General features: G+C 39.6%; 4 protein-coding genes across 4 annotated transcripts; 2 read left to right on the top strand and 2 right to left on the bottom strand.

Moving 5' to 3' along the window:
- Positions 1–1,762: 1,762 nt before the first annotated feature.
- Positions 1,763–2,182, top strand: LOC141630793 (coronatine-insensitive protein 1-like). The gene has a single exon (XM_074443547.1). The coding sequence runs from the start codon at positions 1,763–1,765 to the stop codon at positions 2,180–2,182; it is 420 nt and encodes a 139-aa protein (XP_074299648.1).
- Positions 2,183–3,377: 1,195 nt separating this feature from the next.
- On the top strand, positions 3,378–4,536 carry LOC141634036 (fatty acid desaturase 4, chloroplastic-like). The gene has a single exon (XM_074446355.1). It carries the CDS (start codon positions 3,541–3,543, stop codon positions 4,435–4,437), a length of 897 nt encoding a protein of 298 aa, XP_074302456.1. The 5' UTR covers positions 3,378–3,540; the 3' UTR covers positions 4,438–4,536.
- Positions 4,537–6,162: 1,626 nt separating this feature from the next.
- LOC141630794 (putative mitochondrial protein AtMg00310) lies at positions 6,163–6,927 on the bottom strand. Its single transcript, XM_074443548.1, has one exon. It carries the CDS (start codon positions 6,925–6,927, stop codon positions 6,163–6,165), a length of 765 nt encoding a protein of 254 aa, XP_074299649.1.
- Positions 6,928–7,944: 1,017 nt separating this feature from the next.
- On the bottom strand, positions 7,945–8,733 carry LOC141630795 (uncharacterized). Its single transcript, XM_074443549.1, has one exon. The coding sequence runs from the start codon at positions 8,731–8,733 to the stop codon at positions 7,945–7,947; it is 789 nt and encodes a 262-aa protein (XP_074299650.1).
- Positions 8,734–17,258: the final 8,525 nt, after the last annotated feature.

Below are 17,258 nucleotides of genomic sequence, written 5' to 3' on the forward strand. Positions count from 1 at the left end.
CACATACACTAACCAGACTGGTAAGACAACTGTTCTTATCCTTCAGACTCATCGATTTACAATACCAAACAAGCTAATGAAACATGATCAGCAAGCGTAATAATCTGTCTTCCTATGCTTAAATTAGTATGAATACGCATCAAATATATCAACAGATACATCAATCAGATGATTTTAATGAAACAATTTATAAAAAAGGTTATATCAACTGATTTGCATATGTACATACCTAGATGAGATGATGATTGTGCGATATCATTGCTAATAGCTGGAACAATCGCATCAGTATGTTCCCCCAATTCGCTAGTACCCTCAACATCCATAGTTTTCTACTATTAGAATAATACTGGAACGCCAATCGAAATCACAAAATCGAGTGTGCATGCATCAATCACACAAAATCAATGAGAAAAATACCATAATCGTACATCCATTAGATGATCAACGCCATTGATTATGATCAATTTCGTCAATTTTGGCCGCTGTAGTTTGATGATTTTCGCGGAATTTTCGTTGTTTTTCGCGGAATTCTTTTTTTTTTTTTTTTTGGGGGAAAAGTTTTGGAAAGTAGAGAGAGAAAAAGATGTTTTGGATTTTTTTGTCAGGTTAATCACGTAGGTGAGCCCGTGTTATTTTTTGTTTACAATCCTATTATTCTAGGTCGTTCTCACCGTTTGCACCGAATGGTCGTTCTCACCGGATCCCAGCTCTCTCTCTCTCCCTATATATATATATATATATATATATATATATATATATATATAGTTTGCTTTTTGTCCTGTTTTTATTTCCTTATCTGTTTTATGATATTGATAGGCTTTGAATCTAATTTGGATTGACTACTAATATTGAAATAAAAGAAATGAATGAGACGAGCCTTAAAACCTTTAAATCATTCTCCTCTCTACGCCATCTTGATTTTCCTATAAAATTAAAGATAGGTGACAAGGGATGCCTACGCTATTAAGACTCATTTTCGTAATATTTGTTTCGTGTTTTAGGAACTTGAAAACACTTTATTTGGAAGGAAGCCAAATTACGTATAAAAATGAAGAAGATTGGCTTCACGAGTTAGCGTTACACAATAACAATTCTCTCGAGCCATTGAAGTTTTATAAGACTTCCTTAACGAATATTGCCATTAAAGATCTCGAGTTCCTTGCGAGAAAATGCCCGCTGACTAGTGTACCAGTGAATAATATCGATGTCAAACATCTCCAAGACTTTATTCGTATGGTGCCCAAATTGAGGGAGTTTTGTGGAGGCTCACTGAATGCGAATCACAATTATGATAATTTTGGATTGCCGGATCAATTGGCTAGTGTGAATCTCACCTTTTTTCAAAGCCGTCATATGTCGATGGTAATTCCGGTAGTAAATTCATTGCACAAGTTGGATTTACGACATTCATTCCTTGATGGTCAAGGCCATTGTGATATCATAAGTAGATGTCCCAATTTACAGATTTTGGAGGTATAACATATTAAGATACACACCTTTTTCTACAGTTTTTATGTTTATTTTAGTTGCTCATAATTGATTCCCTTTCCAATGATTTATTTATTGTAATTGGGAGTGTTTTTTTTAATCATATTTGTTGAATGTTTTTTTTGTAACAGACTTCAAACATTATTGGAGATGTTGGGCTTGAAACTGTGGGACATTGTTGTAAGAGTTTGAAAAGACTTCGGATTGAAGAACGACTAGATCGAAAAGGCGTTAATGTCGAGAGTTAGGATTCCTCGCTGCTCATGTAAACCACATGACAAATGAAACATTGGCACGTATAGGCGAAAATCTCAAAGATTTGAATGATTTTCGTCTTGTCATGTGGAAACGTAAATGTGCTGATTTACCTCTTGATGATGGCGTTCGATCCCTTCTACAAGGTTATACAAACCTGACAAGGTTTGCCTTTCAACTCAAACCTGGAGGCCTAACCGATATTGGTCTTAGATACATCGGCCAATACGGTCAAAAATTAAAATCCATGATATTTGGTGGTCTTGGTGAAACCGACACCGCTTTAATCACATTTTCTACGGGATGTCCAAGTCTCAAAAAGCTTGAAATCAAGGATTGTTCTTTCACTGGGCATGGCTTGGCGATTGCGGCATCGCAACTTGCTTCTCTAAGGGGTTGTTTGGTTCACTATGGGAAGATAAAGTTCCTAGGAAGTTAAGTTCATGTGAATTTGTAATTCATGTGAATTGTAAAAATGTTGTTTGGTTGTCATGTGGGAAATGAATTCATGTGGGAAGTTCAGACTTACAGGGGTGGGAAAGGTAGAACTTCCTACGTTATGGAGGAATGAAGTTCCTGGGAAGTTCTAATTCTCATGAAATGGGCAACCAAACAACATCATATTTAAGCAATTCATGGGAATTTCTACTTCCCATGATTTAAGAGGGCAACCAAACAACCCCTAAGATACATGTGGGTCTACGGATTTAAATCTTCCTCTGACGATAATAAAGTTTTTCAAGAAACAACCCGCCCACATTGGAGTTATGAGCAAATCTTACAACAGAGTTGGGAGCTAATCTTACAACAACAAAAATTAGATTCGCTATTTCTGCCCGACGTCTTTGGATACGCCTCGCTCGATGGACCAAGAACAGACCAAGCAGGCTTAGTTTATTCATTAACAAGTGAGTGAGTTCTAATAATTGGAATGTAACATTATTGTGTTTGTGTAAGCCTTGGCTTTTTTGTTAATAATTTTTACTACCTTGTTCAGGGACAACCACGGACGCACCGAGAGACAACCGTCTAAAGAGAACATCATGGCGAAAACGTATGTATTCATAATCTTGTGTCGATTTCACTTTAATCTTTTCTGTAGACTATCATAGTGATTGGTAGGGATTTCGACATTCCGATTTATTCAAAACTAAACTGCTTATATGTATCTGCAATTATGCATATTAATGTGGTTTTTAATTATGGCTAGATGAAAAGCAATACGATTAAGGCTTACAAGAAGGCAACAAGAGTCAAGAGGCAACTATTTCTCGAATGATGGATTGATGGTGAAGCAAATATATACATAGCCATAGAGGCTATAAGTTAATAACAAACCTACCCCAAGACTTTTAAATTTCACCTTAACTTGTATTTGTAGTAAACATAGTATTAATATAATGTAAAACTAAATTATCTGATTATAAACATTGGTTACATTTATATGATACGAGACGTATTTATTTTAATTATTTATGAACCTTTTTCTTAAAAAAAACCGAAGTAAATACAAAAAATAAAAAACATAATAAGTTGGCTCACAATTAACATGGTCCATGTCTTACATCCAAGTCCAACCATAAGAAATGAATGATGCACAACCCACCAAATACTTATCTTACATATGACACTCAACACTCCTACGCAAATGCTCTTCTCCTCCATAAAATTCCTTTGATCAACACAAACCATAACCTTTTTCTTTATTTCTTCTCCCTTACATTTCGAAAACCAACTTTATTCAAAGAATATATACATTTCTTAGCTAGCTTAAGACATCCTTCAACTAAATTCTCAATGTCTATCCTTCCTCAACAAAATCGTCTCCTTAAATCATCCCATTACGCTCGCAAAAGCGTTTTAAATACCCATTCTTCATACCGGGTCCATTGCTCTATCATAACTACTACAAAACCTGGCCCAAACAAAACACGACTAATTCTCAATCCAAAACCTACGACATCTACCGCTCCAAGGCCAAATGACCCGTCCCTAAAATCAACATGGACACACCGAGCATGGGTAACTAGCGGGTGTACAACATTACTCATCGCGCTAGCCAAGTCACTAGCCGCCACAACAGAGTCCCATATTTGGGTCGAAACCATATTATCGGGCTTAGCCGGGTACATATTAGCGGATCTCGGGTCTGGAGTTTACCATTGGGGAATAGACAATTATGGTGGGCCCAAAACCCCATTAGTAGGAGCCCAAATTGAGGCCTTTCAAGGACATCACAAGTGGCCTTGGACCATTACAAAGCGCCAATTTGCTAACAATCTACACGCCTTAGCCCGGGTCATAACATTCACGGTCCTACCCATAGACCTCATCCTCCATGACCCGACCCAATTGGCCTTTGTCAGATCCTTCGCGGGTTGCATTATGTTTAGCCAGCAATTGCATGCATGGGCCCATTCAACAAAAAGCAAGTTACCCCAAATTGTTGTGGCGCTACAAGACGTAGGAGTGTTGGTGTCGCGGTCGCAACATGCAGCACACCATCGTCCTCCTTATAATGGTAACTATTGTATAGTAAGTGGCGTATGGAACAAGTACTTGGATGAAAATAAGGTATTTGAGGTACTAGAAATGGTGTTGTTTTTTAAGTTTGGATTAATGCCTAGGTCTTGGAGTGAGCCTAGTTTCGAGTGGATTGAAGATGACGTTACAATCTCTTCCTCCTCACCTTAGGAACGAGATTTTATTTTATTTTATATATCTACCATTCTTTTCTTTCATATATTGATAATATATATACACATTTTGAAAATATTATTGCCATTTGCAAGATTTTTTTGTGTGTGTAAAATGAGGCGTAATGTTAGTACAATATATGGGCGAAGGGGATTTAAACCCACGACCCTAATGTCTAGGTACCTCCATTTTTACCCTAATATGTAATAATTCGTGCTTGACAGTGTATAAGTCTTGAAGTTCTAGAAATTTGTTGCCAGGCCAGTGTAACAGATTTTTGTGTAATTAACCTTAAAATAGATGTCTGAAAAAAAAAAAGCTTAAAATAGATAATTTTTTATTTTAAATGAGAATTTGTGATTACTCCGTATCATCATTTGTAAGAGGGGCCAGCTAAGGTGTCTTTGATTTAATGGACAATGATTTTGATTTAATTTCGTGTAAAAGCGTTGTACATGGCACTTATTGGAAGTTTTTTTTTTTTTTTTTTTTTTTTTTTTTGAGGGAAAACGAGGGTAACTTATATTAAATCAATCTCCACTAATGTCAAAATAGCATCCGGAAAGTTTTCAGAGTACACACGTTCACCTACTACCAAACACAATCTAGCCACATTATGAGCAACAGTATTCCCCCCTCGCTTCACATGAGACCAAACACAACTCGTAAAAGACCTTGCAAAGTAAGTAATATCGGCAATACACGACCCTCGAATGCTTCTCGTATCTCTGCTAAACTTCACGGCATCAATGATCAGCTTCGCGTCAGTTTCCATTATTACCTCTCTCGACCCCATCCTTGTTGCTATTTCGATTCCAAAATCCAAAGCCTTTGCCTCCGCTATCTCTGGTTCCCATTGCGCTCTGACCCGTCTACATCCCGCCACCAAAACTTTCCCCTCTGCATCTCGTCCCACCACCCCCAAACCAATCTCGCCATTGCCAAACACTGCCGCGTCTGTGTTGTATTTGATGACACCATCCATGGGCCGCATCCACGAACTTCCTTCGCTCTGATTCTGAGGTTGAGAACCCGTACTCAGCTCCCGCCTGTAATGTGCGTAATCCTCGACCATCCTAAGCATCCCCATTATCACCACCGCAGCATTAGGACTCTCCTCATCAAAGGTCCTCAGATTCCGAACATACCAAATAGCCCACGCAATGGCCAGGAAACGTACTCCATCCTCCCTATGCAGCTTCATAAGGGCCCACTGCACAACTCCCGCACATGATCCCACCGGAGCCTCTGTCAGGAGCACCCCAAACCCGTATGCCTCCCACACTTCCCTAGTCCAACCACACTCAAAGAGTGCATGCGTGACAATCTCCTCCCCTTCATTACACAAACCACACAGCGAATCCGTTCCACAGTGCTGACGAACCAAGTTTGCTCGAACTCCAAGGATGTTAGCACAAACACGCCATACGAAGTGCTGCAGCTTTGGTGGAGCTTGCACTCTCCAAATATGTTTCCATAACATCGCCACATTCGCCGTCGCGTTAAGCTCAGCCACCGGTGATGCTGCCCTCTTACCCAACCAATAACCCGACTTTAATGAGTATTCCTTGTCTTTATTCGGCCACCAGTACACTTGGTCTTTCTTTGCTCGTCGACAAATGGGTAGAGTAATAACCAGCTCCGCATCCCTACCATTAAGCACTTCCCGAATCCTCTCCTCCCTCCACGCTCTCCTTTCCGGGTCAATGAATTCCTCCACTCTCATGGTCGGGTCAGTTTCCATATTTGGCGCTGGAATTCCATCCCCTGCTTTACAGGTAACCATGCTTTCTCCCAAACTCCTATGTCCTTCCCATTTCCCACACGCCAGCGAATACCGTCCAATAACAGAGCTTTTGCATTCCATAGGCTCCTCCATACATAGCTCGGATCATAGCCTCTCCTTGCCTCGAGAATAGTATTATTCTTGAAGTACTTAGCCTTAAAAATCCGACCCACTAAGGAACCCGGGTTGGTGAGCAAACGCCACAATTGATTGGCTAAAAGGGCATGATTAAACGCACTAAGATCTCGAAAACCCATTCCCCCCATACTCTTAGGCTGGCGCAACTTGTTCCACGACCACCAGTGGAGTTTGCGATCCCTCTCTGACGATCCCCACCAAAATCTTGCCATAATCGAATGAAGCTCATCAATGAGACCAACCGGGAGCAAAAAGAGACTCATCATGTATGACGGAATGGCTTGGGCTACTGCTCTATTAATCACCTCCTTCCCTGACTTAGATAACATCCTTTCCTTCCACCCTTGAAGCTTTTTCCAAACCTGATCTTTGATGCCCGCAAAAATAGCCTTCTTTGACCTTCCAATGATTGTTGGGAGGCCAAGATACCTCTCGTATTTGTCCACTTCTCTAACCCCTAGAGCATTCAGGATTGCCGCCTTGCTATTGTCCGTGACTTTTTTGCTAAAGACAACCTCCGACTTATCATAATTAATTTTCTGACCGGATGCTCCTTCATACATGCTTTTATCTTCCCCTTTTTTATTCGCATTTTGAGGCGTGCGTTCACCCATGGACGGTTCGAAAGGATGATTCATGTCAGCCGACCCCAAATCATTTTGGGATTAAGGCTCTGATGTTGTTGTTGTTGTTGTTGTTGTATGCTCCTTCATACATGCTAATAATCTCAGCTATTTTCGAGCATTCTGGCAAATTTTCCCTAGCAAAAAGAACACAGTCGTCAGCAAAAAACAAGTGTGAGACTCGGGGTGCCCCTTGACACACACGCAATCCATGGATGAGTTTCTTCTCCGCCGCCTCCCTGAGTAAGTAAGAGAAAGCATCTGCACAAAATAAGAATAAATAAAAAGATATCGAGTCTCCTTGACGAATACCCCGACTTGGTATCACCAGCTCGGTAGGTTTCCTATTCACCAGAAAAGAGTGAGTAACCGATGTAACACACGACATTATTCTTTGACACCACCCATCCGAGAACCCCAACTTCTTCATCATCGCCTCTAAGAATTCCCACTCTACCCTATCGTACGCCTTACTCATATCTAACTTCAAAGCCACATTTCCGCCACGCCCTTCTCCTCCCCTTTTCATAGTATGGACCGACTCAAAAGCTATGAGGGCATTATCCGTGATCAATCTTCCCGGTGTGAAGGCACTTTGGTTCTCCGTAATTATCCCATTCAAGAAACCTTTCAAACCGTTTGCGAGAGTCTTGGAGATGATTTTATAGACGACGTTACATAGGCTAATCGGCCTATACTCCGTAATCTAGGATGGTGCATTGCATTTGGGAATTAGCACAACAGAAGTGACATTTAAGCTCCGTAAATCCACACGTCCCGCCCACCACTCCCTCACCAGAGTGCAGACTTCCCCCCCTACAATGTCCCAAAACCTTTGGTAGAAAAGGGCACTCATCCCATCGGGCCCCGGAGCCTTATGGGGATGCATATTAAAGAGCGCCTGCTTAATCTCCTCATCGCTTACAGGGCTGTCCAGGAACTGGTTGATCTCCGTTGTCACGACTGGTTCCACACACCTAATAACCTCATCGATTCCCACGGGACTGTTCGTGCTAAAAAGCTCGCCAAAATATGCTTTAACAATGTCGCAAATTTCCTTTCCTCCGTGCAAACCCTCCCGTCAGGCCCTTCAAGCCTCTCAATCCTATTCTTCTTACGTCTTTGTTTTGCTTTGTGATGAAAATAGGTTTTGTTCTTGTCCCCGTCTCTTAGCTCCAAACGTTTTGCCCTAGTATACCAATATGTTTCCACTTGCATTCGAAGCCCATCCACCTCCTTAACAATGCTCCGACATCGATTTAACATATCAGTTGACGGTTCCCGCTTCTGCCATCGCATCAAATCATCCTCCTTCTCTCTCAATCTTCTCTTAATATCCCCAAAAGTTCTACTAGCCCAAGAGGTGAGCTTCACCGAGCATCCATGAATCCTCTCCTCAACATTTTCCCCTTCCAATTCTGGCCAGGCCTCCTTAACCACTTCCCCGCACCATGCCTCCGAGAGCCAAAAAGGCTCAAAACAAAACTGCTTCCTTCCTCCCCTCTGCCCCTCCTCACTGCCACACTCCTTTATGATAAGAGCCAAATGATCTGAAGCATAGATAGGGAAGTTTGTCACCTGCACCGTCGGGAACAACTCACACCAAGCATCCGTTGCCACAACTCTATCTAATCTTTCCCTCACAAAAGTTCGCATCGATTTTCCCCTCTGCCAAGTAAACTTATTACCACAATACCCCAAGTCCCTTAAAGCACAATCATCAAGAGTTTCCCGAAAAGCATCCATCTGTCTTTCCCCTCTCAGGCTCCCCCCTCCTTCTCCTCTGGACTAAGGATTTCATTAAAATCACCAAACATAAGGATCGGAATCTCAGTCCTACTACACAAGAACCTCACAAGACTCCAAGTTTTATGTTTATTTTCACCCTCAGGCCACCCATAGATCCCCACCGCCCTCCATCGTGGAACCCCATTATCATCCTTCCCCTCTATCATGATGTGGTTATTGTCATAGGATATCAATTCCGCATTAATATCCCTCCACCACATGCCCAGCCCACCTTCTCTACCTCTATCATGATGTTCTCTCTCACTCATTATTGTCTCCAAGACGAAGATAATGTTCGGGACCTCCCTCCAACACCAATCTCGCAGGGTATTAACTGTCCAGGGATTGCCCAACCCCTGACAGTTCCAGCTTAAGGTTTTCATTGTTGTTCGCGGTGCTGGACTCCGCCAGCATCCGCTACTTTCAAATGATTAGAAACGTGTCCTAAGTCTCCACAATTAAACCTCTTCACACCCTCCCCCTCATCTTCTGCGTCATCATCCTCTCCACTCCCTTTCTTCTTCTCCCCCACTACTTCAAACCTCTCCTCCTTCTCCCTACCCCCACTCAGGTTCTTTGGGATCCCTCTCTTCACCTTAACAAATTTTCTCTGAGATCCTGTCCCTTCATTCCTACCCGTGCCTACTGACCTCTCAATAACTCCTTCACTCACATGGACTTCCTAGTTAGGGAGATGCTGGTCACACATTCCCCTGTCGCACCCACGCATAGTACTAACCTCCTTCCCCCTCGACTCCTCAACCATTGGCTTCCCTGTCAGAGAGACATTCCTTAACATGTCTACCATATGCCCCAACGCCTTTTCCTCCCCACTGCCACTCTCCTCATCCCTGAATAATTTCTTTGCACATGAACCACCTTTACTATCCTCAGGGCTTGTGCTCCTCACCACTCTCCACGGGGATGCCTTCAGCTACTCCCCAAACTTCCTCCCCTCTCCCACCAGTCCCTTCCTTTCACTACAATCCTTCTCCCCATGCCCTAAATGTCCACAGACGTAACAAAATATGGGAAGCCCCTCATAGATCACACACACTCTCCACTGTTTTTCCCCCTCTTCCCTTCATAGTGATCCCATCAATCAAAGGTTTACGGACATTGATAACCACTTTAATTCTCATCGACCTGTTTATTGATGGGTTAACTGAGTGGTCAACTGACATAAAGGACCCCATGACATTGCCCAAATTTATGGCATTCTCCATATTCATTCTTCCCCCTATGGGTAAGTCATATACACGAATCCATATAGGAGAAAAGAATAAAGGTACCTCTGCTAGAACCGCTTCGTTCATGAGTTCTGAGAGTATAAGTACGTGACGCTCAAAATGCCATGGTTGCTCCTCAAGCACCCTCTTCTTGTCTTCTGCACCATTGAATTTAAACGTGACAATTTTCCGCTGCTTGTCCACAACCTCTCCCACAACTCTCTCCGGTGTTTTCCATGCTCCTATCATAGTGTCAAGTAACGCCTTCATGTTAATGTTTTTGTCCGTCCATAGTCTCCCTACCACACATAAACCGACCTCCTCCACCGTTTCAGTATCATCCACCACCCATTCCACTTCCACATAACGCTCCTCTCGCTCATCACCATCGACTTCGTCCTCCACTAGAGAATTCAGATTAATCTGCTGTATAGCCCTAGAGGAGGCCATAGAAACACCACAAGCAAAATTCGTGCAAAAATTCACCAAAAAACCAAAGAGAAGATTGTAGAAACGACGTTATGTTGTAGATCAAACAAGATTTTGTAGAAAAACGAGGCAGAAAACCCTGTACTAGGGGGCAAAAAACCTAGGTAACCCTAGGGGCGACACCCTCCCAAGGAAACCCTAGGGGGCACTTATTGGAAGTTTGGAACATGTTACTTGAACTAATATTCTTTGTGTATAAAAATATCCAGTTGTATGACTCTGTAATTTATTAGAGTAAATAGTACTCCCTCCTATTCACTATTTTCTACCCTATTTCCTTAAACGGATTATTCAGGTTTTCTTTCCCTTTCTTATTTTGGAAACTTTTACTCTTATTTTATTCATCCCTCTCTCCTATTACCAAACTCCACCCAACTTTTACTCTTATTTTATTCATCCATCTCTTCTATCACCAAACCCCACCTAACTCACAATTCCTTATTTAATTCCAAAGTATTAATTCCTCTCTACAATCCACAAACCTCACCATCCTCCTTTATTCATTCTGTAATCAACTCCTAAAATCTTGTGCCCACATCAAAGGGGAAGAAAACCCCCAATAAGAGGGAGTATGAATTTAAAGTATCTTTAGTTTTATGATTTCACATGTAACATGGTTTTACAAAAAAAAAAAAAATGAGAAAGCGCCATTCGACATTACTCAATTTGAGTACTACCGAGGATAAAACGGTCATTTGATTCACTATTTTGAATTTCAAACAAAATACTGTTGAAGGTCCATTATATGTAAAACATTATTCTTACCTAAAAATTTTTGCTTTCATGGTTGACGTTCGATTCCCGCTGCGACCCTTTCTATTCTATTTGTTTTTTCAACAATTTCTCTTACCATCTTTTCTTTTGGGCTTTTGAGTTCACTAATGGTTTTTTAGTAAGTGGATTATACATCCGATTTAGTACCACCGATTTTGTAATTTTTGACTATTATATTAAAGTTTTTGACTTCATTCAGTTAAACATTAAGCTCGAAAAATTACTATATAACTCAAAAACATTACATATAAGCTCAGTTAAATTTAAGTTTTAATGACAAAAAAGTAAAATGTAACTTACAAACTTTAAAAAACTCAAAAAAATACACATAAGCTCACTAACAAACAAGGTCAGAGGTACTACATCCGATGTATGTTCCTATTTCTCATGTTTGAGCCTTATTTAGACGTTCTTACTTTTCTAATCCGATTAGAGAGAAATTAAACATACATCAGATGTACTACCTCAGACCTTATTAGTTTTTGAGCTTATGTGTATTTTTTCTGGGCTATTTAAAGTTTATAAGTTACATTTTAATTTTTTGCCGTCAAACTCAAATTTAACTGAGCTTTTATGTAATGTTTTTGAGTTATATTTTAATTTTTTTAGCTTAATGTCTAATTGAATGAACTCATAAATTTTATAGTGAAACTCAGAAATTTAAAATAAAACTCAAAAATTTTACTGTAATGCTCAAAATTTAAGCAATTGGTGGTGTAATACATCGGATGTATAATCCACTTACTGCCAATTAGACTATTTTTTTTAGTAAATTAATAATTGCACCCTTTTGTATACCACTTTTCTAAAATTAATCACTTTTAAAATTATTTAGTAATTTACTCCCATAAAATGTTCTTAGGTCAAAAATTGCACCCATTTGCACTTTCAGACGACATTTTCCATCAAAATTCAGATTTTCAGTTTAAAAGTCTAACTTTATGACGAAATTACCCCTCCCTCCTTCGATCCATTTCAATCTCCATTATACATCTCCCTCCTTCAACCCATAAACTAACACTCACTCCATTCTTCTCTTGCCTCCTTGAGTTTCCGACGCCGACCGACCCTCACCACCCTACCCTTTCGACTCATCCTATCTAGCACCACCCGCAGCACCAGAATCCGGCGATAACCACTCGTCGCCGACACCGTATCTCCGACATAGATCGTGCGCACGTCTTCCCCTTGCATAAATATCCACCAATATGACACCAAACGATCATATAATCAAACAAACAAATGGAAAAATTGCCCGAGAGATTTCCGGCTTGGTGTTCAGCGTCACCGTCTTCGATAACAATGTCAACACCTTCTTCTTCGGTCCTTTTGTTAGCCAGAGTTGCAGTAGCAGCGGCGGAGTCATGTATAACAAAGCAGTGGAGCGATTTTGGGTATAAATGCCTTTTTCACTAATAAATCCAATTTTGAAATCTTATTTTTTAATCAACCCAGTGTTTTTTTGTCATTCGAGGATTTTATTAGTGATTGCAATAGAAATTGAAACAATTTCAGTAAACTCGGTATTTTGAGGCATAAAATGTCAGAAGGGGACATTATTAAGGCATAAAATAACATAGTCGAATACTTTTTGCCCAAATACGGATTGTGTTTTCATTTCAAATGGAAGAGCTGCATTACTATCTTCTCGTCTCGGTAAAGAACGAACGAAAGAAAAGATATGTAGCGAGCGAGCGATAGTAATACCACGAAGTCCTTGACATTTTTCAGATTGAGCACTATCCATAAAAATTAGGGTTTAAATCCCAGAAATTATTCTTCAAGCAAGATGATTCAATAGAAGTAAATAAATTAGGGGGAAATTTTTGGGGTTCAAAGTTGTAATTGGTAGAATAGGAATATAATTAAAAGTGAAATGAGGGATGTCTAAATATTGACCCAGGGGCAATTTCGCCATATTAAAAGACTTTTCACCTAAAAATAGAAATGGTTGTAATTTTTGACCTGGAAACATTTTATGGAGTAAATTATTAAAATGTTTTAAAAGAGAATAATTTTAGAAAAGTGGTATATAAACGGGTGTAATTTTTAATTTACTCTTTTTTTTCATCCAATTAGACTATTAGACTAATCATTTGCGGATGATGGTATTTGTAATTATATTCATCCACAAAATGTTAGTTTACAATGATCTTACATGACTAACATGAGATTACAAGATGATATTTTAAGACAATGATAAAAATATAAGTTAAAATCACTTAACCTATGTGTGTTTTTACTTTTGCAAAATAACAAGTTATCAATATAAAACGACCTTATATTTTATAATTAATCTTTTAAATCGTATTTATTATTAAAATGTTAATTCTAAAATTTGGCCCCACCTATTATTTTATGGGGGCTGATTTTCATCGACAACGTTTTAATAACTATCGGCGACGTTTTCATTCCAAAAGACGATAATGCCATTCGCACATATACACTCATTTTTCTCTCTAGAAAATTTTCTCTCAAATTCTAGTAAGAAAATCAACTAAATTAAAAAAACAAAACCAACAACAACAATTAACAAGATTAATTAACATGACGGAACCTGAATCACCGGTACGTAAACAACTTAATCGGTTCATTATTTGGGTAATTTTCATTTTTTTTGCGCATTGTTAAATCTATGCGTTAGTTGATTTACGTCACGTATTGGCTTAATTGTAGTAAACATTGCGGGTTTTTTGCGTAAAACTGAAATTTGTGCAACCCAAGGTTCAGCCATGGACCAAACGTTGATTGAGATCCAACGTTCAGCCATGGACCAAACTTTGAGATCCAACGTCTGACTATGGTGTAACTTTGATTCTCAACGTTTGCCCATAGTGGAACGTTGATTCTCAACGTTTGCCCATGGTGGAACGTTGAGTCTCCATATTTGGCCATGGTTGAACATTGAGTCTACTGTTTTGGCCATGGATTGATTGTTGAGTCTCAACTTTCAGTCCGTGGTCGGACAATAAACTCATTTTCTCTTGTTTTGCATTCATTTAACGTAATTTATATGGGTTATGTATCATTTTTTTTGTCTAACTATTGTCCAAATTGCTTTAAACAAGTTTCGTGGGAGAGTTTTGGCGAGAATTCAATGGATTACAACCCGTTGTTCGTGATGACTTTAGATTTCAAAACTCGTCATGATGCTTTCACTTGGGCTAATAGTGTTGCGTTCGAGAATGGGTTTGATTTGGTTAAAGCAAATAACGGAGCAAAAAAAGAAAAGAAATCGGGTTGTCGACAAGTTATTTTCGATGTAAAAGACATGGACTACCCCCACCAATGGATAATCCTGAGAAACCAATGAGGTCGCAGAAATGTTCATGCCTATTCCGTATTCGTGTCGTGCAAAATTACGTGGTTAAAAATGATCAAGTGACAATAGTTTGGAACATTGTAACCTCCGAGGGTGGTGAACGACAAACCACAAGCAGTTTATAAGAACGGGGATCGGCACTTCGCGGTATTGGATGCGGAGGAGAAGACATATGTTAGGCAACAAACTATGGTCGGGGTTCTACCGAGGGGATATTAAAAATGGTCTTCATTTGAAAACCCCCGAAAAACCTCCACGGTCAAGCACCCAGATATATAACGAGACAAGGAAAAATAGGCAAGAAGTTAGGGGTGAAAGAAACACCGCTCAACATATGTTCGCTCTAGTGGTACAAGCGAAATACATGCATTGACATGAGAGTAATTCCGAGATAAAAGAGATCACACGTGTTTTCCTGGTACATGTTGATTCCGTGAAATTGTTTCGGGCTTATCCTTATGTGCTAATCATGGATTCGACGTATAATACCAACATATACACGAATCCAGTCATTGATATGCTTGGTGTCACACCCACCCGATCGTCGTTCTTAATTGCATGTTCGATGCTTCCTACCGAGTCCGAGGAGTGTTACAAGTGGTTGGTGAAGAAGTTAGGTGACATTTTAGATTCCACGGGAGCGTCCCCTTCTGTTTTTGTCACCGAATGAAAATTGGGTTTGATCAACGCTCTTAATGTAGTATATACCGGGTTTGATCATTTGTTGGTCGATGGCACTTGAACAAAGTCATCAATGCTAAAGCTATCAGTACTTATCAAAGCGAGAGTTACAAGAAACATGTCATGACAAATCCAGAATCGGGTTGGAATAATGTGATCGATGCACCTACCAAACAAGAGTTTCAGCGTTAGTGGAAGATCTTCTGCATCAAGTGGGTTCCTTTGGCCACTTATATAGGGAACACTGGGGTTGGCACGCGGCGAAGTTTGTATTATGTTATACAAACGAGTGCTTCTATCTTGGTAACACGATAACTTCCCGTGTTGAGTCATCCCATTCTCTATTGAAGGCTTGGTTAAAAAGCAGTCATCTCACACTTGATACCATGTGATCCCGTATCCACGACATGCTAGAAGGTCAACACTCCAAGATTAGAAAAGAGCTCAAAGATTCAATGAGTAGACCAAAGGATAACATCCCGTACTTTCTCCTTGTTACAAGGTGTTGGGTTCTCTTAATTGATGATGACATACCCATTTAACTTGTGCTTTCTTAGTTTATTATTTCAGGATTAATCGATCAATTTGCAAGTCTTAATCAAGAATCGTCAATCGCTTGCTACTCAAGATTTAGAGTCGTTCTTGTCAACCTATGTAAAGATGAAAGGGTAGAATACATGTAATGGTAACAGTCAAGCCTACCGTTACTCATCACGGGTAACAGTGTGCTTGACTGTCACGTTTGTCCCGTCACACTTGAAGCAAGTCTTTCATCTTGAATATTTCACTTTTATTAAAATGGGCTTTTATACATCAGATTTAAAATGGAATTATAAGCTTGAAATATTTGAAGGGTGGTATTTGAAAAGAGATTGTAATTGGCACTTCAAAAGATTTCCTCTTTTATGCTACAACCTTTCTTTGGCTTTTATGAAACATTGGTTGGTTCTTTCCTTCTATTATCAAGAGTTGTCTTCTTGTTAATGTCCTCTCCACTTTGTTTCTGAAAAATACAAAGGCTCTTTAAGGATAATTACAAACCTTCTTTTCTCCTTTATGCTTCTTAGAAAGAAGTCCTTTTGGTGCTAATTTGGGAAGGTCAACACTTTTTTCTCATGCCCAAAGTTTTGACTAAAAACCCTAGCATGCATCCATTCATTTTTTCCCTATAAAAGGAGCACCTCCCTTCACTTTGAAAGTCAGACTTTTACCTGAGAAATTAAAACATTTTGCAAAATCAGTTTTAAGAACTCAAAGCTTTTTCATTTGCAAAAATCTTCTAAATCTTCAAGTGTGTCAGTCATTAACACTGTTACTTCATAGTACTGTACTCTCTCATCTAGAATCGTTTGTACCAATAAGTTGTCCTTCTCAATTCTTTTTAAGAATCAGTTTGAGGAAACTTGGTTTTGTAAACATTCTAGTTAGAGTGTCGAGTTTATAGACGGAATAGTCTTAGAACTCGTGTGGCAACCGGAGTAGGTTGTTGGTCCTTTTATTGTAAGTGTCTTAAGTAGTCGGAGTAGATAACTTCAGTTATTAATAAAAGAAGATTGGATGTAGGCCTTTAGAGTATTGGCCGAACCAATTCAAAACCGCTGTGTTGATCTACTTTCGCTTTTAATTCTGCTGCAATTTACTTACTCGTTCTTCTTTTACGGTCTTGCTAGTAACGGTCCTGAATACTGTCACTTCTGGTCCTTAGTTTTTACTTCATAAACTGAGACCATCAAGTAACAGTCAGAACAAGTGTCACTTCCAAACATCATTCGTCTCCTTGAGCTTTTGTGATACACATTTAATCATTCAATTTAATTGATGTATCCACTTGTTCTTCATATTGTGAATCAACTTATCTTTAAACAATAAAGGTTAAAGTTGAAATTTTAAAATAGTACCTAATTCACCCCGTCCCCCTCTTAGGTACTTAGAATCCTAAACTCTTCAATTGGTATCAAAGGCTCGTGCTCTTGATCTAGGCTAACTGC

The sequence above is a fragment of the Silene latifolia genome, chromosome Y, assembly GCF_048544455.1.
Source record: "Silene latifolia isolate original U9 population chromosome Y, ASM4854445v1, whole genome shotgun sequence".
In the NCBI taxonomy this organism is placed as follows: domain Eukaryota; kingdom Viridiplantae; phylum Streptophyta; class Magnoliopsida; order Caryophyllales; family Caryophyllaceae; genus Silene; species Silene latifolia.